Source organism: Heteronotia binoei, chromosome 6 (genome assembly GCF_032191835.1).
Source record: "Heteronotia binoei isolate CCM8104 ecotype False Entrance Well chromosome 6, APGP_CSIRO_Hbin_v1, whole genome shotgun sequence".
NCBI lineage: Eukaryota > Metazoa > Chordata > Lepidosauria > Squamata > Gekkonidae > Heteronotia > Heteronotia binoei.
In genome coordinates, this window is record NC_083228.1 from 103,206,646 (window position 1) to 103,230,637 (window position 23,992).

A 23,992-nucleotide genomic window follows, 5' to 3' on the forward strand; every position below is an offset into this window, starting at 1 on the left:
TGTATTTATGATTTAGTTCATATGTATTCCACCTTGGCCCCAATGGGGCTTACATTGTTCTCTTCTGCTCCTTTATAGCCTCACAGCAACCCTGTGTGGTAAGTTAGGCTGAGAGTATGTGACTGGCCCAAAGTCACCCAGTGAACTTACATGGAAGTGGAAATTTGAATTTGGGTCTCCCAGATCTTAGTTTGAAACTCTAATCATTACATACTCTAGCTTTTATGGGGTGGCAGTTGTTGAACAATAACAATGAGCTGTGCCTGGGTGAGTCATGTAGTAGAAAGTTGTCCAGTGGTTGCTGATGGCTCTGACTTGCAGTGAGTTCTTCAAATGCCCAAACAGCCTTGCTTTTTTCTGACAAAACCAAGTCTTTCTCAGGCTAGCAATATTGTTGTGGTTTTCTGTTTCTTAAAGCTATAGGCACTATTATCATCTGAGATTAACTCCCCCAGTGTGTGTGTGTTTAAGATACTTGCAATAGAGTAATGTAGTCATGGTTCTATCTACTCCATCAGCAAAGTAAACAAAATCACAGTAATAGCTGCAGAGATGAGCAATCTTTCCCGTGATATTCCTATCACACTTGTCACCACCCAGTGACTCTTCCATATTGCTGAAGTATAGAGGGTACTGATCAACACATAGTGATGCTGCTCTGGTGGTTGTTTTTTCCTTGAGAGCTACTACTTTCTTCCTTGATAAGTTACATGGGTTATCACTGCCATTTGAGGATTGCATAGTGAAGAGAACAACATCAATATGCAATTCTTCAGATATGCTCCTCTGAATGCAAGAAAGAGCTGCCAGGAAGAGCCCACATTTTGTTCACAAAAGATATCTGTAGCCCAGTGGTTAACGGGTTTTCATGTTGAGCTTAAAAACCATAGGCTCCAATTTGAGCCCCCTTTTGCTACCAATAATTCCAAATGTCTTATGTTTAGAAGCTTGCTGATAACAGGTTTATATTGGTGGCTGTGTCAAAGAGTAAAAACATGGATGCCTGTTTTAACAGCTAGAGATAATGAAGAGCCTGGTAGCTCATTAGGAGCACATAAACACAAGGGCTATTATATTTCTATGCAAAGACTATGAATATTTGACCAGTTTTGCTTCTATGCACTGCTTCTCTATGATATTGTTTTAACTACCCCTTGGGCAGCAGAACTTTTGCTAGATTTTATTCATTCTGATCCTGTCTGTACTTTTATTTCACTCTTTTAAACCAATAAGGGTTTTTAATTTGAATTTTAGGAAAGCATAAAGCAATGAAAAATGGAGGTTCAAGCCTTCTTCTGGTGGGGGTGCTAGTGGCTGGCTGTTGTTTTTCTTGGGTAACTGATTGACATGCTTCAGGTTGCCTCTCATTTTGCACACTGCCCTGCATCCTACATATCCACTTCCCTTGGTTAAGTGGTAGTGCATGCTAGTTATTTCCCTAGTATACCTTGTCAGGTGATGTGAAATCTAAGCTCTTGGAAGCTAAGCAGAGTTAGTACTTGGAAGGGTACTAACCTGAATAGCCCAAGCTAGCATGATTTCATCGGATCTCAGAAGCTTAGCAGGGTCGGCCTTGCTGCTATTTGAAAGAGTGACCTCCAAGGAATACCAAGGTCATGTTGCAGTGGTAGGCAATAGCAAAACAATCTCTGAAACATATATTGCCTTCAAAACAAGTGTAGCTTGCCATCTAGTGGTACATAACACTAAAAAAGTGAGAACGTCTGGCTGCCAAACAATCTTAGGATCTCCTGGCTATTCTACATACAATGCCATACAATAATTGTTATTACTTGAAAGGGAGACTACCTAGGAAAATTCTGCAGAAGGCAATTGCCAACCAGTCTCTGCTTCTCACCTTTTCTTGAAAACCTCTTGCTGGGGTAGCGATGACTAGATGGTGTGTATGTATGTACATACACCTTTGTCAGGTTTCTTTCTTCCCACCTCATTTCTGTGCAATACCAGTACTTGATTTATACCAGCAATAACTGGGGTGGGAAGACACTGAACTGTGAGGGCCTGCTGCTTCATCCTTGCTGGTGCTCTTGTAGCAAGGCTATGGGCAAAATGTAGATTCTAACCTGCTAGGATGTTGCAGTGAGGCACATATTGCAATATTCTTGCTTCTTTTTTGTGTCCAATTTTACAGACATCTTAGGTCTGATTTAAATATAATGCTAGAAGGCAAAAAGAATTCAGCTGTGTGGTCTTTCACATGCCTGGCATCTCCTTTAAACTAGTATTGTAGCTGCTCTGCATGCAAGTTTAGCACAACTGAGATCATCCACCAGTGTAAATGTTGTATATGTAGCAGTATTATATGCATAGCAGCAAGCTTGAAATGAAGCACTGGACACACGTGCAATATCATATATGTACATTCTTCTTGACCTTTAGTGTTATGTTTATGTCAGACCTTAGGTATATATGTGTAGAGGAGTGGGGATTAGCCAACCATTATGAGAGCAAACAAGTGAAACAATTACAGCTTTAATCAAACCACAGTAATGGTAGAATAGGTTTTGATAGCATCACATGAGTAAGGGTGACCAGTCTGTCTTTTGAACAAGAATGAAGTTGTTGTTGCCTTTCCACATGCCATGTACTTTTGAAAGGTACAGCGGTTCTGGGAAGAAAAGATGTGGCAAGCCACCATAGGACTGGGTAATTTTTCATTGGGCACTGCTGAGACTGTAGGCTTCACTGTAGCCTGCATGTACGGAATATGTAGGAATGGGAAGCACCACACTCTTGTTTGTGCACATGTTACTAGCAGCTCCTTGCTTGCCTGTGGAGTAAAGCTGTGAAAGACAGGTAATGATATACAAAGGCACCAAGCAGTATTGTGATGAGGTGCTCATTGAGCAATTGAGACAGAGTGCAATTTTCATTCCACATAGCCCAACTCAGTTCCCTTACCTTTCTAGTGAGTTCATATTCATCTGCTGATCACTCTAATGTTGAAGTTTAGGAATTCTCTTGTTGAGAGTAATGTCATCAATGCAACACTTGCTCAACTAAAATAAGGAGTTGCATTGAAATGCTGTCTCTGGTTACCACTATTTCTGATCCATATGCCTTTGCTGTGATCCTGTAATCAAACATGACTCTGAAGTGTTTGGCCAACCATAGCCTTCTTAGTAAATTTGTGGGTGGTGGGGGGGGATGATGGGTTGGGGTGTGTGTGGCTAACAAGGAATCCCTTACTGCAAATTAGACATTTATCCTGTGTTGTCTTGATGAGACACGCTGCTGCAACCTATGTAATAGTGTCTTTATATTGGAGTGGTGATAATTCTTTAGCCATGTGTAAGTGTTCTGCATATTTAGGATAGCTATGGGGAGAGACAGAAAATATACAAGTGATACTTTTTAGGTAATGGCTCATCTTGTTTACTTGTGTGTGTAGCTGGGGTGTCTTTTTATGTGGCTCCAGTTGCATATGTTGAGTTTTTGACAGATGTATCTGGAGCCCTGAAGTCCTAAAGTGGGGTCTAGGAAGATAAATGTTATCCACCTACCATGCCTAATTTGCCCATGCCAGGACTGCTGATGGAAGTGTTGCACTGTCAACCATTCACCTAAATCTGCCTTTTATAGGGTTCTCATATATGCAGTTATACTCAGTTTTCTAGACTTGGAAACAGAGTGAAGTAGCACCATAATATGCATCTTGATGTCTGAACTCTGTTACCTTGCTGGGATTTATATGGTCCTGATTCCATGTTCCAGTAGGATTCTTCTCTGCATTGTTCCAAATTTAGTATACCTGCTGCCAAAGTGAGCACTTCCAGTAGGATTCTTAATAAATCAATAACAGGTTTTCTGATGTGCCACAAATTTTGGGGAGAGGGCTGGTTCCAGAATTCTTCATTGACTAATGGGGGTTCTTTTAACATACAGGATCATATTTAATGTTATGGCATATTTTCCCACCTATTTGTACAGGAAGTGGAAATGATCTCTTCATGTACGTAAGAGACAAATTAGATCTTGCATCCAACTCCACCCGTTGGCATGAGTCTCTCCCCACCCCCCTGTATTGGTGGATTGGCATACATTTTTGTTTAACTGGCATAGGGGAGTTGCACTGTGGCCCTGTCATCACTCAGCAGGTATAACTCAGGAACAGGCTTGTTGTTGGGCATGTACAATATGTAAAGGATGTTACTACTGTAGCAGACTAAAAAGTGTAACTGACGTCTCTCTGTTTCCCTTATAAAAAATATAATTTAGAAAAATGTTCAATAAGAATAGCACGTTAACTTGTATCTCTTTGTTTATGTCAGTGTTGTAGGATTAGATGTCAATTAATTTTTTCAAATATAAACAATCTACTTATAATACTTTTTCCTCTGTTTTCCTGAAAGTACGCTATTAATTTGAATGTGTGTTTTTCCTCCCAGGTTTAATTTTGCTGTTTTATCTTGTATTCTACGGCTTCTTAGCTGCGCTCTTTACATTCACAATGTGGGTTATGCTGCAGACATTGAGTAGTGATATTCCCAAATATCGTGACCGGATTTCTAGTCCAGGTAAGTGTGTGTTCTTCTTTTCAAATGCAGCCTGGTGCTGAACTAAAAACCCCCAAAAACCATTGTGACGATAATTACCGGTAGTTTTCTTAATTTCAAATTAGCAGCATTAACAGTTAACTTTACTGTAAATATGTCAGTGTTCTGGTTCTTGTCATTTCAAAGCATCTGCATCTGTGGGAAGGGTGCGCTTTAAAGTAAATATTTAAACTCCTCAAATACATACAGCAAGGAAATACAGGAAATCAATTGATAGTGATTTTCTTGCAGCAGCAACATAAGCTAAAACTGAAGGAGGACTATAAAAGATCTGCTGAGTAATCAAATGGCATAAGGAACAGTGAAGAGAGAATTTGTTTGTTTTGGTATTGAAAACAGGGGAATGTCATATGAAAAGTCACCAGGGTTCAATTTGACTTGAAACTGCAGTATGGGACAAGAGGAGCTCTTGCCTTCCCTTCTGTACTGTATTGCTGGCCAGAAATGGTGGATTATTTGCCCCATGTTGTAGCTGCTGCATGTGCAGCTATAGGACAAACAACGCCCCCTCCCCCCCAGTTGTCTTGGGAAGATTGCAAATGGGGGAATGAATCAGGCCCCTGTAGATATTTAAAACGATGTTGCCTGTAGTTGCTGTGTGGCTGCAGGGAAAGCAGGTCATTAAAATATATATATACTTTGGCTTTAATATACCGAAGAACTGTGTTTAGAGAACACCAAATTCAGTCTTGAGGGCTTAAGGTTTTGTTTTTTATTTTATTTTTTTAAAATTAGCTTTTTAAAATCCTGCCTTGTTTATATAGAAGAGTCACTCCACCATAGGTATGTAATATTTTACTGTATGAATCCTTTCAAAATAATTTGTGCTCTTTCATTTGGTTAATTGAACATCATGGCATCAAAAATCTGTTCCTCTGAGTTAGTTGAATAATTTTTATTAAAATTTTAATTGAAAGATTTCAGAAATGCTTGGTATAGGCCAATTAGTGCAACTGCTCTATTCTGTGTTAGTTTTGTCAAAATATGTCCCACAGATATCTGTTGAGAATTTGCAGCTTATGTGGGACTCTACCCTGTTAAATGAAGATGCAGAAATCTTCCCAGCGATCCTAGCCAACCTTTCTATCACCCACAGTATAAAGACAGACTAAACAAGTTTTGGGGCTTGTAGGTAGATTTCAGACTCAATTAGATTATTAAATGTGGCCAACTTTGTATTTACTACCCACATTCCAATTTCAGTTGGTTCCTTAGATGCTCATAAAGTATTTGATACTTTCAAATGGCTCTATTAACTATCTTGCTGTCTTAACATGAATATGAGAGACAAATACCATGAAAATCCATATTATTTCTGACTCTAAGTATTACAAATAATTCAAATTTTTATTCACATTAAACAAAGGTGACTCTTATTGCTTTTGCCTTAGAACCACTCATATCAATTCAGGGAGATGTGGATCAATGGGAATGCTTATGGGGAAAATATATCACGTTTACAGCCAGCTAGGCATTAAGAAAAAATTGGTACAAAATGTTTTCTTTTAGAGGAAATTAAATTTTAATCCCATAGTGAAAACCATAAAAACAAGACTTAACCGACTGGCAGAATATTTAATTATCATGATCAATCAGATTTGGTGATTATAATGGTAGTAGTACAAATATTCAGCATTTTCCCCAAACTATTGCCACTGTAATTAGGTTAAGTCATATTAAGAAGAGCAACATAAACTAATTTATTCATGTAAGGAAACAACAGATGAAGAATAACGTGCCAAATTTAATCAACTAAAAAATGGAGACTGAGAATACCAATTTTACTGCAGTGTTTTGAGTAATTTCTTTTTAAGAAGTTAATCTGTTTAATAAAAATGAAGATTAAATATGAAACCATAAATGTATTAATGGAGTGTTTTTAACCCTGATTAAAAATACAGCATATCTCGGGGGTTGGGGGGAACCCCTTTCCATACCGCTGGATGGAGTATAAAATCCAAGGGTTGTTTTTGTGAGCATCTTTGGCTCATAGACCTAAGTAATTTGAAAGGAAGTATTTCTGGAAAGTATTTATGTATTTATTTTAAAAATTAGTGAAATTTATACAAATCAACGTCCACCTGGATCCACCCCTAGCTCTTTTGAATATTAATATAAATTTTCCAATTGATCACCAATCTGATATAAAAATAGAAAGTGCTGAAAGTGAAGCTGTGGAAGGTGATACTGAGCTACCCCTGTGATCTCTATGGAGGAGTTAAATTCTGTTTAAGCGAGCAAATCCAAAAACAGTATTTTACATTCCAGGACATTATATGAACGAGTCCTCAGAGCTTGCGTGTATGTTAATCCATTCTGGTGAGTTCTGGTTTTTGAGTACTGGCATGTATTCAACCATCCATGGACATTGCAGAGTGGGACTTTTCCACTTCTGCCTCTGCCTGCTGCCACTTGGCACCTCCCGTCTTTTATTCCTGTGGTCAGCATACAGGAATGGTCCAGGAAGGAAAATGAGAGGTCTTAGTGTGAGAGAGGAGATGCTGGAAACTGCCTGCTCCCTTTTCCACAAATCAGATTGCCATTCCATTGAAATAACTGCATATGGCTGGATACATGTCTGAGGTTGCCAACAGCCATGTGCTGACCTTTTAATAGAAACTTGATATGTGGAGGCAAATATTGTATAATATTGTATTAAGCCTCTATTAAAGGGACAGGACTTTTTTTCCTAGAGAAAACTGGCAATCCTATCATATCACGGGTTGTAAAAATTTAATCCTCATTCTCCCCCCCTCCCCACCCTTGCCCAACTTTTTGCTAGATGCCTAAGATAAGGATTAACCTATGGCCAATGGACTACATCATTTTTATAAGCAGTAGGGACTGGCAGCAAATTGTTATCTCCTCTGTGAGTATCTAACCATCTCTCCTTTGGGAAGTGTCCAGAATAAGACACATTCCCACTGGCATCTGTACTATATTAACTATTGCTGGAGCAGAAGGAAATTAGAAATGCTGTTTCGTAGTGATGCACTGGAATAAACTGTTTTCATTTACAGATGTTACTCATATTTTACATCCTGAAATTACATTACTATTTTCTCTTTCCTGCTCTGGCATAGATAATTTGATAAGCTTGTTCTCAACATCAATTGTGACTATATTTCCAGTTCTCCCCAACAAACTCAAGTAGGAAATAATTTTATCCCTTTTAGTGGGGCCTGATGGTACTTAAGTCCTATAAATGGGAACCATGATTACACCATTAGATAAACTCTACTGGACTGAATTAGCTGTGTGCATGAAAACTGTTACCTAATTGGTAGTTCTGTTATCACTTCTGCCTAGAATAAAAGACAAGGTGCAATTTAAATGCAGTCAAAAAAAGGTATAATTTAAATGCAAATGGATGGGCCGTTGATCTGATCCAACATGGCTTCGCTTATGTTTTTTATGTTCTAATTTCTTTGTGATTATATGACATTTCATGAAAGTCTAAATCTCTCTGTTTAAGCAATAGAAATAATTCTTCCTGAGGAATGCATGGACTAATTGGCTAACTTCATCTTTTGGTAGGGCTTATGATTTCACCGAAGCCTGCTACAGCATTGGAATTTTTGCTAGACAAGAATAACTCTAAAAGTTATGAAAGCTATGTGTCTGCCCTTCACAAATTTCTTGGAGGTATGTGCACATATTCTATTTGACAAGTACTTATTTTAAACTACTATATAACCAAGAAGACTGGTAACTTCTTTCCATTGGTAGGAGGTTGGCAAATGGTAGAATATATTACCTGCAAAATTACTGGTTTGTAAAATCATAAATTATTTTTAGAAGATATCAAGAACTCTTGCCAATTTGAACAGCAAGTTTTCCTTGAGTCAATCTACATATAGGTTGGATACAGATGGGCATCTTGAGGTGGCTGTCTCCCATCACAGACTAAAGCCAACATAATTGAAAGTGCCCTCAGGGCGGTCAGACAGCACATGGCCTGCTGCCGGAACAGGGATAGGCTGTGTGTGCCCCAGAGGAGCAGTCATACTCACCCAAGTGCTTGAACAACACTCCCCTGGGGTTCAGATGGCCGGAAAAGATACCTGCTACCACTTCCTATTTGGTAGCTCTTTGAAGTGGTAGAGCAAAGTCAGAGGATAAGGTTGGCAGGAGCGAGGCGGGACCCAGATGTGTGCATTTGAATGCACCTTTTTTATCTGTATCTAGCCATAGTGTTGTACCTGTCCTCCCAGCAGATGATGTTGGCAAACATGAATATGCTGCAGGATCTTCTTCGTGGTCTCTGTGCAGTCCCACATATGGGTAATCCGCAGGATCGGGCCCGACCTCGGAGAATTCAAAGCAATCTTGAACGTTAGTTTAGGCGCGTCTTCCCCTCGTCCTGGGGAGGAGGCATCGTCTGCGCAGGCCTGGAGGAGGGGGAGGCGCTAGCCCACTCAGTTTCTTCTTTACCGCCGTCTGGATCATACCTACCTCGTTGAGTCTCCTGCTTCTTCATTGCAATCTCCCTCCAACGTCCTTCTACAGCTTCTCTTCACCTCTTTGCTTCGTCTTCTGGTATTGTAAAAAAAAAAAAAATCTTGCTATATTTCGATCTTTCCCTTCCTCTCCCCCCCCTTTCCCTTCCCCTCCGGGCGGATGGAAGGAAGAGACAAAGTCACATTCAAACGCTGCACTCGCTGCTCTTCTAAAATTCCGTCAACAGACGGCCATTCCCTGTGCCTATTCTGCCTCGGCGAGGCACACCGCACGGATACCTGCCTGCACTGCAGTCAGTTCGGCAAGCAGGCCCGCGCGGCTCAAGAGCCATCTCCTGGAATCTTCCCTCCGGCCAGCCATGTCTCACGCGGCTCAACAATCTACGCCATCTTCCCTGCCTACTACGGGGATGGCGCAGCCGGCAGCTTCCATGACACAGGCTCCCTGTAAGCTTAAGTCCGGGAAACACTCCAAAAAGTCCGATGACGTCAAAAAGCGCCATCGATCGGTCTCGACTCATGCCGACTCGACCGGTCTCAAGCCTCCGAAGAAGCCTAAAACCAGCCATAAGTCTTCCGACCCTAGGCCTTCGGCTTCGAATCCGATGACGACTTCCACCGCCTTGGTCCCGATCACGCCAGGCTCGAAGTCGACTTCGTCCCCAGCCATCACTCCACTAGAGATCGTTCGTATCTCCTCCAAATCACCATCCATACAAGACTCTCCACCCGAGAAAATACTGGACATTGACTCGCCCATTTCACATAAAAACCAACCCCTTAACGCACTCGATCCTCGCTCCTTCACAGAAGTTCCTCTGCAACCGCTATCAGCTCTTTCCCTGGTCAGGGAGCCTTCGACCCCGAAGGAAATACCACTCCGTCCTTGAACACAACGATCCCGAAGCCACCTTAGGGAACGTTACTATTACTATTCCCCTTCAGGGTCTCGATCACCGTCTCCCCGGGATCGGAGGAGACATCGAAGATCCCCTTCTATCGACACCTACCGCCGGGCCGAGCCTAGGTACCGTGACGATTTCAAACACGACTCTCCTCGATACCGTGACCGAGCCTATAGAGATGATCGGGTTCGATATCAGGAACCTTCTCCACACAGACGCTACTCCTATTACGAGGATCATCCTCGATACCGAGAAGAGCCAGCTCATCTTGCATCCAAACCAAAGCTTGTCTCTCTGGCGAGATCCGCCTCTGCCGCCCCCAAGCAACAGCCTCCAGAGCCTCCGCTTAAACCTCTGGACCACGATCTCGATGTCGACTCTGAAGCGGAACAGTCTGACTCCTCTCATTCGTCGACCTCAGACCTACACTCTCCACTCTCCGACATAGCTAAACCAGCGGAGTTGTCGCCTTCTGAAGGCCCTAAATCTTACTTAGACCTTCTGGCTAATATGGCCAACTCGCTCAACGTCAAACTCACCTCCGATGCTCCTAGGGTCTCTGACGTTGTATACGACCTAGTGAATGCTGACCTTCCTGCAGGCTCCTCTTTCCCCATGCTTCCCGTCCATCTTGAAACGCTCAAGGAAGCTTGGGATAAGCCAGCATCGGTACCACCAACCTCCAAAAGGGTTGAAGCCCTTTACAAGGTCCATGCTCCCCAATCAAAGTTTTTGTTTAACCACCCTGCACCGAACTCCATGATAGTTCATTCCTCCTCCAAATCCAAACAAACCAGACACCCTGTGCCTCCGGAGAGAGAGGGCAAGAAGCTGGATACCATCGGCAGAAAGATATACTCCCTCACTACTGCCACGACTAAGATCCATAATTACATGGCTTATTTCTCGGATTTAATTTAACTTCTTATCTGAACACCTTGATTCCTTCGCTACCCGAGGCGACACAGAAACCAGCTGCCAACGCCCTGCAAGAGCTTGCCAGAGTAAGCAAGCAGCAGATTAACACAGCACGCCACGCTGCCCAGTGTTCTTCCAAGACTCTCGCCTCAGCTATAGCTTTCCGTAGACATGCCTGGCTTAGATCCTCATCGCTCCAACCAGACATTAAATTTAAAATTGAGGACTTGCCCTTCGACGGCCTTGGATTGTTTCATGCTACCACAGATGACATCCTCACAAACGTAGACGACAGCCGTAAGAGGGCCAAAAGACTGGGGGTCACCCAGCCTCAAACTCAGCTTAACAAACAAAGAAACTGGAGACCATATTATTATAAGAACTCGAGATCTCCAAGACAACCTGAAGGATGGAAGCGCAAGCCTCCCCAATCCAAGCAGCCCTTTCAACAAAGGGCTCCCCCTCAAACATCAAAGAAGTTCACTCCTTCCACCAAACAGTCTCTTTGACTCCCCTGCCCCCCCGAGACGCCCAGACATCCAACTTCAGCCAAACCACCGTTCAGACATCCGTCTTCTACCCTTTTATCCCAGATGGGAGTCCATAACATCGGACTCATGGGTCCTGGCGATCATCCACAGGGGTTACACAATAGAATTCAGGTCCACCCCGAAACATCACAGGTTTCTCACCACGTCACCATCCATACAGCTCAAATCAGAAATCACAACCTTGCTGGACAAGGGTGCGATAGAACCGGTACCACCACAGTATCACCGGACCGGATTCTACTCCTGCTACTTTCTCGTGCCGAAAAGAGACGGAGGTCTCCGCCCTATCCTCGATCTCCGCAAACTCAATCTCCATATCACTTACAAGAAATTCCGCATGATCACCCTTCAGTCAATCCTGCCTCTCATTCCAGAACAGGCCTGGATGGCATCGATAGATCTACAGGATGCCTATTTCCACATTACCATCAACTCCCATCACAGAAGATTCCTCAGATTCGCCATCGGGGATCAACATTTCCAATTCCGCTCCCTCCCATTCGGTCTCTCGACGGCACCGAGAGTTTTCACCAAATGTATGGCGGTGGTGGCCGCAGCACTACGTCAACGCAAAATATCTATCTATCCGTACATAGATGACTGGCTGATCGTCGCTCACTCAAGAGAACAACTTCAACTGGATGTCTCCGCCACTCTTTCTCTTCTGGCCACCCTTGGCCTCCAAGTCAACCTGTTAAAGTCCAAGTTAATCCCAACTCAGACAATACAGTTTATAGGAGCAAACATTTCTACGGTCTCCCAAACAGCCTCCCTACCACAGGACAGAGTACACAGCATTCAATCACTAGCCAACACAATTATCACTCACCGCTCCCAAACAGCGCTCATCTATCAGAAAATGCTAGGTCTAATGGCAGCTACCACCGCAGTTCTCTGCTTTGCGAAGCTCCATATGCGCCCCCTTCAACTGTGGTTCATCAGGACCTTTCACCCTCAGAGACAACACCAGTCCACACTACTGACGCTTCCGTCTCATATCATCCCATCCTTGAGATGATGGACGATAGAACGTCACCTCTGTGTGGGAATGCAATTCAAACAGGCACCTCCCTCCGTGATCGTCACCACCGATGCTTCCAAGTGGGGGTGGGGAGCCCACTTGGGAACCCTCACAGTTCAAGGCCAATGGACGGACTACGAAAGCTCCCTCCATATCAACTGCCTGGAACTCCTCGCAGTCCACAGAGCCGTAAGGTCCTTCCTTCCATCTCTACAGAACTGCCACGTCCAGGTCACCTCGGACAACATAGCCACTGTCTTTTACATCAACAGACAAGGGGGCACCGCTTCCACCAGACTATGCAAAAGAGCCCTAGCGCTATGGCATTGGAGCATCAGTCAAGGCATATTTCTCACTGCAGTCCATCTACCAGGAATCGAGAATGTGCAGGCAGATGCCTTGAGCCGCCACTTGGTCAACGACCACGAATGGTCCATCAACAGACAATACATTCTACCTGTCTTCAAGCTCTTCGGTACCCCGAAGATAGATGCCTTTGCATCCCCGTCCAATGCCCAGTGCACCCGCTTCTACATGAGAGGGCCTCCGTCCCACCTCTCCTTAGGGGACGCCTTTCTCCAATCCTGGAAGGGAGCACTACACTATCTTTTCCCTCCAATTCCACTCATCACCAGAGTCCTGCAGAAAATACAAGTGGATCACACCAACTGTATTCTAATAACTCCCTGGTGGCCACGTCAACCATGGTTTACCACCCTTCTGCTCCTGTCCAACAACACGTTCCTTCAACTTCCTCAAGCGCAGGACCTGCTATCCCAGAAACACGGCAGGGTCTTACATCACAATCCGGCTCTGCTGAAACTGACGGCCTGGAAAATCAATTTTTAGACTTTCCCCCCGATGTCCGTCATGTCCTAGTGAACTCCAGGAAGCCTTCCACCAAAAAATCCTACTCATTAAAGTGGAAGCGTTTCTCTCACTATTCTCTGCAGCATAACTTTGACCCCAGCTGAGCTAGCATCTCTCAGGTTCTGTCTTACACTCTAGCACTCTCCAAAACGGGACTTTCTTACTCCTCCCTGAAGGTCCACCTGGCAGCAATTTCTGCTTTCCATCCACGCATTGAAGGTGTTACAGTATTTTCCCACCACGCTACCAAGGCTTTCCTCAAGGGGTTTATCCACCTACACCCCCCAATTCGACAAATTTTACCGACTTGGAGCCTTTCCCTTGTCTTAAGCCAACTTATGAAGCCACCCTTTGAGCCTATGGCATCTATCCCCCTTCATCTACTGTCTTGGAAGACGGCACTACTGACTGCACTCACGACAGGCAAAAGAGCCAGTGACATCTGTGCCCTCAGGGTGGACCCACCGTACACCACCTTCCATAATGACAGAGTGGTCCTTCGCCCTGACCCTGCCTTCCTACCTAAGGTTGTCTCACCTTTTCACCTAGGGAAACCTTCTACCCTACCGGCCTTCTTCCAGCACCCCTCGGATGCAGGTCAGCGAGCGCTACATAACTTGGATGCATGGAGAGCCCTCGCCTTTTATATAGACAGGACTCGCCAATTCCGTAAAGATCCCAGACTCTTTGTCACGTATGCAACTCACAAGGGCAGTAAAATCTCTACCCAAAGACTTTCGAAGTGGGTTGTCGCTGCCATTAAGTTATGCTATCAATTGGCAAACCAGCCAGTTCCAGAGCATATACGAGCTCACTCTACCAGAGCCGTCGCTACCTCGTCAGCCTTCCTAAAGGGCATCCCAATAGAGGACATCTGTACCGCTGCAGTCTGGTCCTCCCCGTCTACCTTCGCCTCGCACTACGCCCTCGACGTTCGTGCCCGGCGGGACTCATCCTTTGGACAGGCTGTACTGCGTCCCATCTTTGACTGAGTGAGTTCTTCACGCTTTATTGTGAGTACCACTCTCTCTGTTGTTTTTTCTCTAAATCATGCCTATTCTTGCAGGTCCAGCACCCTCCTCCTGATGGAATAGCTCGCTAATCACCCATATGTGGGACTGCACAGAGACCACGAAGAAGATGGACAGGTTTCTTACCTGTAACTGGTGATCTTCGAGTGGTCATCTGTGCAGTCACACATACCCACCCAGCCTTCCCCGCTGCTGGATACTCCTCATCTTTATTTCCACCCTTTCGGCGGCGGGAAGAAACTGAGTGGGCTAGCGCCTCCCCCTCCTCCAGGCATGCGCAGACGATGCCTCCTCCCCAGGACGAGGGGAAGACGCGCCTAAACTAACGTTCAAGATTGCTTTGAATTCTCTGAGGTCGGGCCCGATCCTGCGGATTACCCATATGTGTGACTGCACAGATGACCACTCGAAGATCACCAGTTACAGGTAAGAAACCTGTCCTTCCTCTTCCCCAAGCAGTGCCTTTTGATAGCTGGAAAGATGATGGAGTTACAAGACTTGCATGGACAAACAGCCTTCCCTGAACCAGTGTGGCTTTTTGTCCATCAGGAAAATTCTCCATGTGTATCACTAGCAGTAATTGAAATTGTGTTAACTCAGTGCTAAAAAATCAAATTCTATGTTTATCCCCCGATTCTGTATCTGGAATTGCTCTTGGACCTTGCTTAGCTTCTATGAAAACCATTTTGATTGCTGCATATTATTAGATATGCTCTCTGCAACTCTTCTTTAAGAATGAGGATCTTACAGATTTGGGGGTTGCTCACTCTTTGTGGGACTATCCTTAAATGGTTCTTAACCCCTAGTTGCTGTGGAATTCTGCACACCTCCTAGCTATTGTAGGGAAGGTGGAATGTACCCATTGCCAGGGCCTTGGCGTTGCATAAAGCTATATGTTGTTAGTGTACAGTACAGAAGAAAGAAGCTTTGGTTCACATATGACAGGTACTCAAGCATCAACATTGCTGTAATGTGTTCTGTTCAGGGACAGGCTGTGGCTTCTCCTGGATTTGGAGGCATTTGGAATGGAACAGTGAAATCCCTGGAGGTAGAGAATTAATGGCTACCATAAATCTTGGCTAGCTAGCAAGGCTGGTATTGTTGGTAGCTGATGGAGCTGGTTTGCACAGCTAGATTCTCTGATCATTCCTTGGGATGGTTCCTTACTGATATGTAGCTATTGTATCCTTAAGCAGGAATGGATTCCTTCAGACATTTCTTTGATCTGCCTTGGACTTGAATGAAGCTGTATATGGTGAATTTTAGGCATTTAAGCTAGCAGTAGTTCTCTTTAACCTCATGGGCTGTCTCTTGAGCTTACTTATTAGTGTTCAAGAATACCCATCATAAGTCCCTCACTGGTCTTTCAGTGTAGAAGAGGTCATGATTGTCTACAACAGGGATAGTCAGCCTTTCTGGTCCAAGTGCTGAAAAAATTGCATCCATCTATGATGCTGGTGGCGGGCCAGCAAACACAAGGGGAGAAAGAGGGTGGTACTTGACTAGACATGTTTGGAACAAGTCAACATCATCAGTGTTAGCAGCATCTTAGAATTTGCCTTGTATTGGAAGTGATTATGGATGTAAGCCATGCCTCTTGTCTTCTTTCACACTGATATTCCCAGCGATGCTGCTAGTGCCTCAGATGCTTGAGCAGAGATCTGGCTTTGGGTACCGGGTAAGCTGGTCTGGGGTGCTGATGTTGGTACATGTGCCAAGGGGTTGCCCATGCTGCAATGTATTGGGAGTATAAAATAATTAAATGTTAAATTACTATATGCTGAAGTTCCCTCTAAGCTGAGTTAGTGTGAACTAGCTCACAATTTTTTAGCCTCTAGCTCACACATTCTTGTCTTAACATAAGAGAAGCCATGTTGGATCAGGCCAATGGCCCATCCAGTCCAACACTCTGTGTCACACAGTGGTAAAAAAAAAAGAGGTTCACAAGTGGGGCTAGAAGCCTTTCCACTTTGCCCCTCCCCCAGCACCAAGAATACAGAGCATCACTGCCGCAGACAGTTCCAATAATATGCTGTGGCTAATAGCCACTGATGGACCTCTGCTCTATATTTTTATCCAAACCCCACTCGAAGCTGGCTATGCTAGTAGCTGCCACCACGTCCTGTGGCAGTGAATTCCACATGTTAATCACCCTTTGGGTGAAGAAGTACTTCCTTTTATCCGTTCTAACCTGACTGCTCAGCAATTTCATTGAATGCCCACGAGTTCTTGTATTGTGAGAAAGGGAGAAAAGTACTTCTTTCTCTACTTTCTCCATCCCATGCATAATCTTGTTTTAGCTCAGGAAGGATAGCCCCAGAGCAAGCTAATTTATGCAGCAGCTCACAACTTTAATGCCAGCAGTTCATTAGATAGAATTTTTGCTCACAAGACTCCACAACTTAAAGGGAGCATTGGCTGTAATTCTAAAACACCCTGTGAGCATCTTCTGTAGCATACTGCTCAGGAAAATAAACATTTTCTAGCTTGGTTCTCATGGCTTCTGGCCACCTGTACTACATATACCATCACCACTCACTATTTTGATCTGATTGCTCATTACAGGTTTAGCTTCCTGCAGTTCTCTTGCTTCTCTGTTCTACTGGTTTGCCTTTCACATTCCTTGGGATGAAAACTATGTCAGTGCCTGTAATCTGCTGAAGTTATAATCATTTCAGCTGTGTATGGCTGATAAAACACAGGGTTATTATGGAGAGAAAACTGAACACTCATTACTCATCCACTGTTTAATCCTATGCTACCTTTATCGGGAAGGCTAATAATATGCTTTGGTGGTAGCAGTTGTAAGATGAGTTTTAAGATCACTTGACACTGTGTTATTCTTTGTTTTAGTTGCTTCCTTTTAGTTTGGTGGTATCTTTAACCAGCTGTTATATACCTCTTTATAACTGAGTTTGGGGCTTGTGTATCATAACAAAGCAACAAAAATTGGTGCAATAAGGCCAACCACAAGAAAAACAGTTTTTGCTCATAAGAGTAAACATATAATTTCCTATACCCAAAGAGGAGGGGATCTTCCTACAGCACCCCCCCTGATCAAGTCCTCACTCAGTTCCATTGAGTCCTCACCAACAGAGCATCTAAATGGAAGCACCATACATGTGAATAGAGAGATAAAGAGAGGTGGATGGGTGTAGATGAGCAAGCATCTTAAATCCTCCTGCCTTCCAAGCACTTAGAGACTGTTGCCCTGTAGCCTTTTATTTTATTTATTTATTTATTTAATCAAATTTATATCCTGCCCCCCCCCCCCCGATGGGCTCAGGGCAGCTGACAACAAATAAAAACATCAAATATTAAAAACAAATATACAAAAAATCATTTCCATTATATAATCATTAAAAGTCCAAGATGCATGTTGATCTAGTTATTCTGACGTTTCTTGATTCAGTTATATTTGCTCAGTGAGATTGTCAGTGCTGTGGAATAATAGCCACCTCCCCTTAACCATTAAAAGCAAGTTTGAACAGTTCGGTCTTACAGGCCCTGCAGAACTGTGGCAGGTTCCGCAGGGCCTTGATGTTTCTGGGGAGGGCATTCCACAGAGCGGGGGCTATTACTGAGAATGCTCTGGCGGTTGACAATCGAGCTTCTTTTGGTCCGGGGATCTTAAGAAGATTTTGGGAACCTGAACGTAGTGCTCTCTGGGGTACGTATGGGGAGAGGTGATCCCGAAGGTAGACAGGTCCCAGGCCATGAAGAGCTTTAAAGGTTATGACCAGCATCTTGAAGTGAATCTGGAATGCCACAGGCAACCAGTGCAACGTTTCCAGCGCAGGTTGAATGTGCTCCCGTACAGGTAGCTCCATTAGTAACCTGGCTGTTGCGTTTTGCACTAGTTGCAACCTCTGAATTTGAGTCAAGGGCAGCCCCATGTAGAGGGCGTTACAGTAGTCTAATCTCGAGGTGACCATCGCATCAATCACTGTTGCCAAGTGTGGAGCCGGCTGCCTTATCCACCTAAGATGGTAAAATGCAGATTTGGCAGTGGCTGCTGCCTGGGCCTCCATAGTCAGCGAAGGCTCCAGGAGCACCCCTAAACTCTTGACCCTCAGGTGTCCCATCAAAGGCCGGCAGAGGGATCTCTGTACCCAGACCACCACAAACTAGGCACAGGACCTCTGTATTTGCTGGATTCAATTTCAATCTTACTGTGTTGGCCTTCTACAAGGTCCAAGCCTCTAACTCAGGCCTTTGCAAGGCTATGGAACATTATCATATAGTATGTTGTCGAAGTGTTTATATTGTCAGGGTGGAGGAGGTGCAAGATCTCCAACTCCCACCATTGCTCATAGCAAAAGTGCTGTGGATTTTGTCTCACAGAATGCTATAGTAGTTTCATTGAGGCTGGGGTTAGGAGTAGCAAGGAACAAGCCTCTCACCTCTCCCTGCCCATCTTAACAAAAGTGCTATGGTGAAGTACAGAATAGTCTAACAAAGGCAGGGCCAGACCTCTGTGGTCACTAAGCTGTGATCCAGACCTTTGCCAGGCTATTGGGCAATCATTCCATACCATTGCTGCTGATGGAGTGAAGAGGGAGGACCAACCTTCTTACTTTTACTGGCCTATCCTAAAAAGCATTATGGGGCTGTTGTCCCATAGTTGTTATATTTTATTGCAGTTCCCATTTGTATGGGGAAGTGAATAACTGACTTAACAGTCATTTAAGTAAAGAGCATTTGAAACTCAAAATGAAGCACCCTTTTCCCATTAGACAAAATGTCCAGGTTCACAATCTATTTCCAACCTTTGTTAATATAATAACCACACAAAATCCTGTTCTTTCTGTTTGCTAGCTTTGTCTGAGGAGTCTGCCTTGGACAGTTAAACCTGAAACTGGCAGCAGGTGTAGCTCCATTCTTCGCATTCCAGTCTAGAAATACTCTCTGCTACCATTTCAGGGGTGTGAGTATGAGAATGAGGAAAGAGATACCGTACTTTCTCCCTTTAAGTAGGGTAAACACTAGTGCTATATTGACTGCGTGTAGAGAGAGCTGTCTGTCACTTTCTTTTCTAACATTAAACCTAGAGGGGCAGCTTCTGTATTGCTAAAGATACTGTGTTCTCCCAGCAATAGTCTTGGAAGAACCGGTGGTTATCTTGACCATCCTTAGAAATGTAATAAAATTGACATCCCTTAGCAATAAGGCTTGTCAACTACAAAGTGCAACATAGGCACTCCGATTAATGAGGTCATTGATTCAGAAGTGCTAAGGCTAAAATGGGCTTTCCAAATGATGCCCCTGGAAGCATATTGGCAGGAGCCTGATTGTCTTTCCAGAATGTGCAAGGAATGGCAACAAAGTCAGCTTTGTCATAGGTGAACACATGGTTGCTTTTCTTTACAAGTGAACCATGTCAAACTTTTGACATACCCTAATTTAAAATATGGCTGGATGATTATGTTTCATGGGCTGGCTTTTGGGGCTGCCATTTGGGTACCTCTGCCTAAGGGCAGAAGGTGAGACAGAAGGTGGGGAGTCAGCTGTCTGTGGCAGGCAGATCACTGTGGCTAAATTTAGAGAGGAAAGCTACATTAGTGACATTCATACTACCAGCCTCAGCTTCTAAACAGGCATCTGGGATAGCTATGGCAACATAATTGGAGTTGAGTGGAGGGGGGGGGGGAGGCCAAAGCACAGTTGCAATTTGCCATTCCCTACCAGCAGACAGAGGCAAATTCTCCAGAGAAATAGCAGGGCTACAAATGGAAAGCAAATAGCATGTTTTTCAAAAGCGTAAGGAAGATAAATTAGTCTCTTGTTTGAATCAGAAAGGGGGAATTCTGCCATAAACTGTTGGCTCTGTTATAAATTAGCATCAGTTTCTTGGCAGTCATTTACAACTTTACAGGTTGTGAGGATGTAAGGCTGTGAAGAATTGTCTATTGCTAGCAGAATTGTTTGTGTTATTTAACAATAGCTTTCTGTTGAACTTGCTTTTAAAAAGGTTATTTTGCATACTTGTTTTTATATGCTGCAAGTTCAAAAATCTCTAAATGATACATATACAGGTAAAGAATTAGATGTATCTTTGGTTTGTTTTGTTGTCATTGACAAATTCTGTAGCAGCAGTTGTATAGGACCTGCGTCTGTGAGAGAGAAAACAAAGATTTTGTTGTTGTGGCTGTCTTGACACGCAGTTCCAACTTTATAAAACAGAATAAACAGCGTTGTTCTAAGTCCCATCAACATTGAGGCTTATATGTGACTCTGGCCTTCACTAAGGGACCAGATTTCTCCTGGTGGCAGTCTGTTATTGCACAAATGTTATTCCTTGCTGCTGGAACACATTGTCCTGGTTTTTCCTAACATACTTTTCTAATAGCGTTGAAGAGCATCTATGTGAAATACCTTTCCCTGTTTTCTCCTGTCCTTCACTTGACATTGGGAAATAATACTTAGCAATAAATATGGAAGAATGTGTGTGTGATGTGTTATGTAACTTGTTTATCTCAAAGTCTGCAAAAAAAAAAAAACACATTCCCCCCTCCCAAAAAACCAATGAGGTTCTTGAACTAAGAAGTAATTGTCATTTATGTATTTATTTGAATGAGAGCATAATATGATCCATTCCGTTTCCCCCCTAGCTTATAATGAATCTGAGCAATCGAAAAGCATTCTGTGTACATCAGGACAATTCTTTGATCAGGAGGAGAGTGTCAAAAAAGCGTGCCATTTTAATCGCAGTAGCCTGGGACCATGTTCTGGACTAGAAGATGTCACTTTTGGCTATGCCAAAGGAACACCGTGTGTTATTATAAAAATGAATAGAGTAAGTACAATTTTTTTTTTTTGCTTTATTGATTAGAAACCTGAAGTTAGTGGGCGGCTTTTGTGACAGTGGATGGTTCCAAGCCTCTCTGTGAGCAGCTATTCTCAGAGATTCCTTTGGTGGGGTGCTCTCCAGATTCAAGAGGCAATCAAACATAGAGCTACTCTTAAATCATTACTAAAAATTTTGCATGCTTCTGCTTTGTGCATTAGAAACTGAGTCAGGCTGACTACATTAAAACTTTCTTTTACAGAGGAGTTGCATCTTGTTTAACTTCCTCCACTTTGATATTTCTTGCTACTTAAGAAACCACGTAACTTTTGCTCTTAACACATTACAGTTTAAGCAGTGTGCACTTTGGCTACATGCTAGTACTACTTTAAAAAGCAAGAGGCTTGTCTGGGTCACACATGCAATTATCTGCCAGTTGGCCTGCAGTATTCTTCACAAAAATGCACAGCTTCTTTTTAATGTGTCTTTCTAGGGGAAAAAAGTATAATTCTTTAAATCTATGCTGCAGTCAAAGTATTTCATTATTCAGTAGTTGACTGCATGTTATGAGACATGTTGCCTGCATATGCCATCTGGATTCAGTCATTAATGTTACATGCCTAATCTGAAGTAATGAACTGCTGCTGCTGAAAGTATCATGTGTAAGTGGAACCCTCTTGGGTGCTGTTGTGGCTGCATTTTAAAATGGGACAATATTAAAATACCTGAACCTGCCAGTTGGTACTTAAATTGTTTTTCTTACTCTTACTGAAAGAGATCCAGCCTCCTTTTTTCACTCAGTCTCACTCAACTCTGCTGCATACTATAGCCCCTATCACACGTGGATTTTGTACTTGCAGGTGCTCCCCACCACAATGTTTTTCAGTGGCCAAAGAGGTTATTTTCTTTCCTTTTTCACCAACATAAAAGTTGGTTGGATTGAATGCACAGTATGGAAAAAAAAATCAGTGCAGCCTCATGGCAAGGTTTGATGTATATGTTGCACATTTTGAAAAACTGTCAGGATGGAATCCAGTCCCTGAATGAGATTGTACTAAAAAAAGACTACAGCTTTCCAAGTCTTTCAGCCAGTGACACTAGGGAAGGGGAGGTGTGCCATGTACTTATATTCAAAATACTATTGTAATAGATACACTAGTGGACAACTTTATGTAACTATTAGTTTGGCATGATTTCCCCATGCAAAGTGGCTTTTCATTCCACTTCTCCCAACTTGAACTATACAAGTTTGCAAGTCAGGAAGGTCACTTTTTGTGTGAACTATAAAAATATTCAACTGTAAGGTACAGAAAGTGTTGTTAAGACTTCTACAGTTATTTACTCTATAATTGTATGTTCTTGTAAATGTGTAATATTTATTCTGTTCACCCAGAAAAGTCTTTTTAATAGTGGTTTCCTCCCGTTTCAGATAATCGGATTAAAACCTCAAGGAAACCCATACATAGAGTGTAAACCTAAGGTAAGAATTTGAAAATAAATATGCACATACACTTGTCTCTTTGAAATGGAAGGAAAAACAAACATAAAATTACCTCCCCCCATTTGTTTATTCTAAATTTTTTTATGTTGCCTCTTCAGACCTGCTGAAGGCAGCTCACAATAACATAACACCCAAACAGACAATTAAAAAATAATCAATTAAAAATATATTAACCCAGCCAATTAAAAACATGCCATACTTGTATTTGTTAATGCCTTAAGAAAGAAATACTGCTTTTCATCTTTGGATCAATTAATAAAGAAGTTACATTCTTCATATTTACTTTTGCTTTACTTTGATCTAAATTTTGTTTTGCTCCATTTCATAACAAACATTTTTTGTTTTTTCCCCCCATGCTGCAAATGCACCTTAGACAATATGTAAATGATGGGTAAGACTTGAGCATTGAAATAGTTTAGAATATTAAAATCTTAGTGTGTGCATTATTTTTCTATAAGCAGATTTATCTTCTATTGTAGCTGTATGTTTTAAATGAGCAGCTGAATGCAGAGGTCCCTGTTCAGACTTACCAAATTATTTCTGATTTTGGAAACAGTTGCACAATCACTTGTGCCTTCTCTCCAGCAAGTACTGCCCTCTCCCATACATGTGCAGTACTCATTATACCTGGTTATTTGCAGCTTAAAGTACAATGTTGCCATGTATGTCCTCAACTCATTTGCAAAACTTTTATTAAAGCCCAGATTCTTGAAGTGGGTCTAGGTGTATACTTGGTTTCATTGTAACCTGAGTTGGTGGGGATCTCACACACATCGTCAAACCTGGCCAGAAAAGGGTGAGCATAGCTTATCTCAATTCCAAAACCAGAATTAAGTCTGAACCAGGCCTCGGAGCTGTTTTAAATGTGTAGCACTATAATTTAAAACAAATACAAAAAGTTGAAATACTTGCAGCAAAAAAATACAGTGCACTGATGGCTGTATTTAGCATTTCAGTTGTTCATGTGCTACAAATATAATTTTAGTGTTTTTATCTAATATACCAGTTTTTCAAATTTCTTTCCCTTCTTTCTTGTATGTATCACCCTGGGGAAACTGTGGCCATACAGATACTGTACAGTTTTGATCATCCTTTCAGTCTTTAAATCTATTGTGCTATGCTAAAAATATCTTAATTGCTGAACTACACTGCCACCAGTTCTCATAGGGTGTCATCAATAGGAAAGATTATCTCCCATTTTGCCTGTAACTTTTTTAAATCAAATGTAAACTGTGATGGACTGCACTTTTAAAAGCTTAGAAGTGCTGGGTAAACAGGTAAAGGACTGTGAAAGGTTAGTTCTTTACAGAGCCAAAAAGCCTAGAGTGACAGGCTATTCCAAGAGATCTGTTTGGTTAGCATCAGTTGAGC

The 23,992-nt window shown here is 42.7% G+C and overlaps 1 protein-coding gene across 1 annotated transcript in view; it reads left to right on the top strand.

Moving 5' to 3' along the window:
• The window catches only part of ATP1B3 (ATPase Na+/K+ transporting subunit beta 3), a 48,108-nt gene that overhangs the window by 18,654 nt on the left and 5,462 nt on the right, over window positions 1–23,992 (top strand). Inside the window, exons 2-5 of the mRNA XM_060242283.1 lie at window positions 4,410–4,538; window positions 8,115–8,222; window positions 20,945–21,129; window positions 22,550–22,600. Coding sequence (XP_060098266.1) covers window positions 4,410–4,538; window positions 8,115–8,222; window positions 20,945–21,129; window positions 22,550–22,600 — 473 coding nt within the window. The remainder of the gene's footprint in view (window positions 1–4,409; window positions 4,539–8,114; window positions 8,223–20,944; window positions 21,130–22,549; window positions 22,601–23,992) is intronic.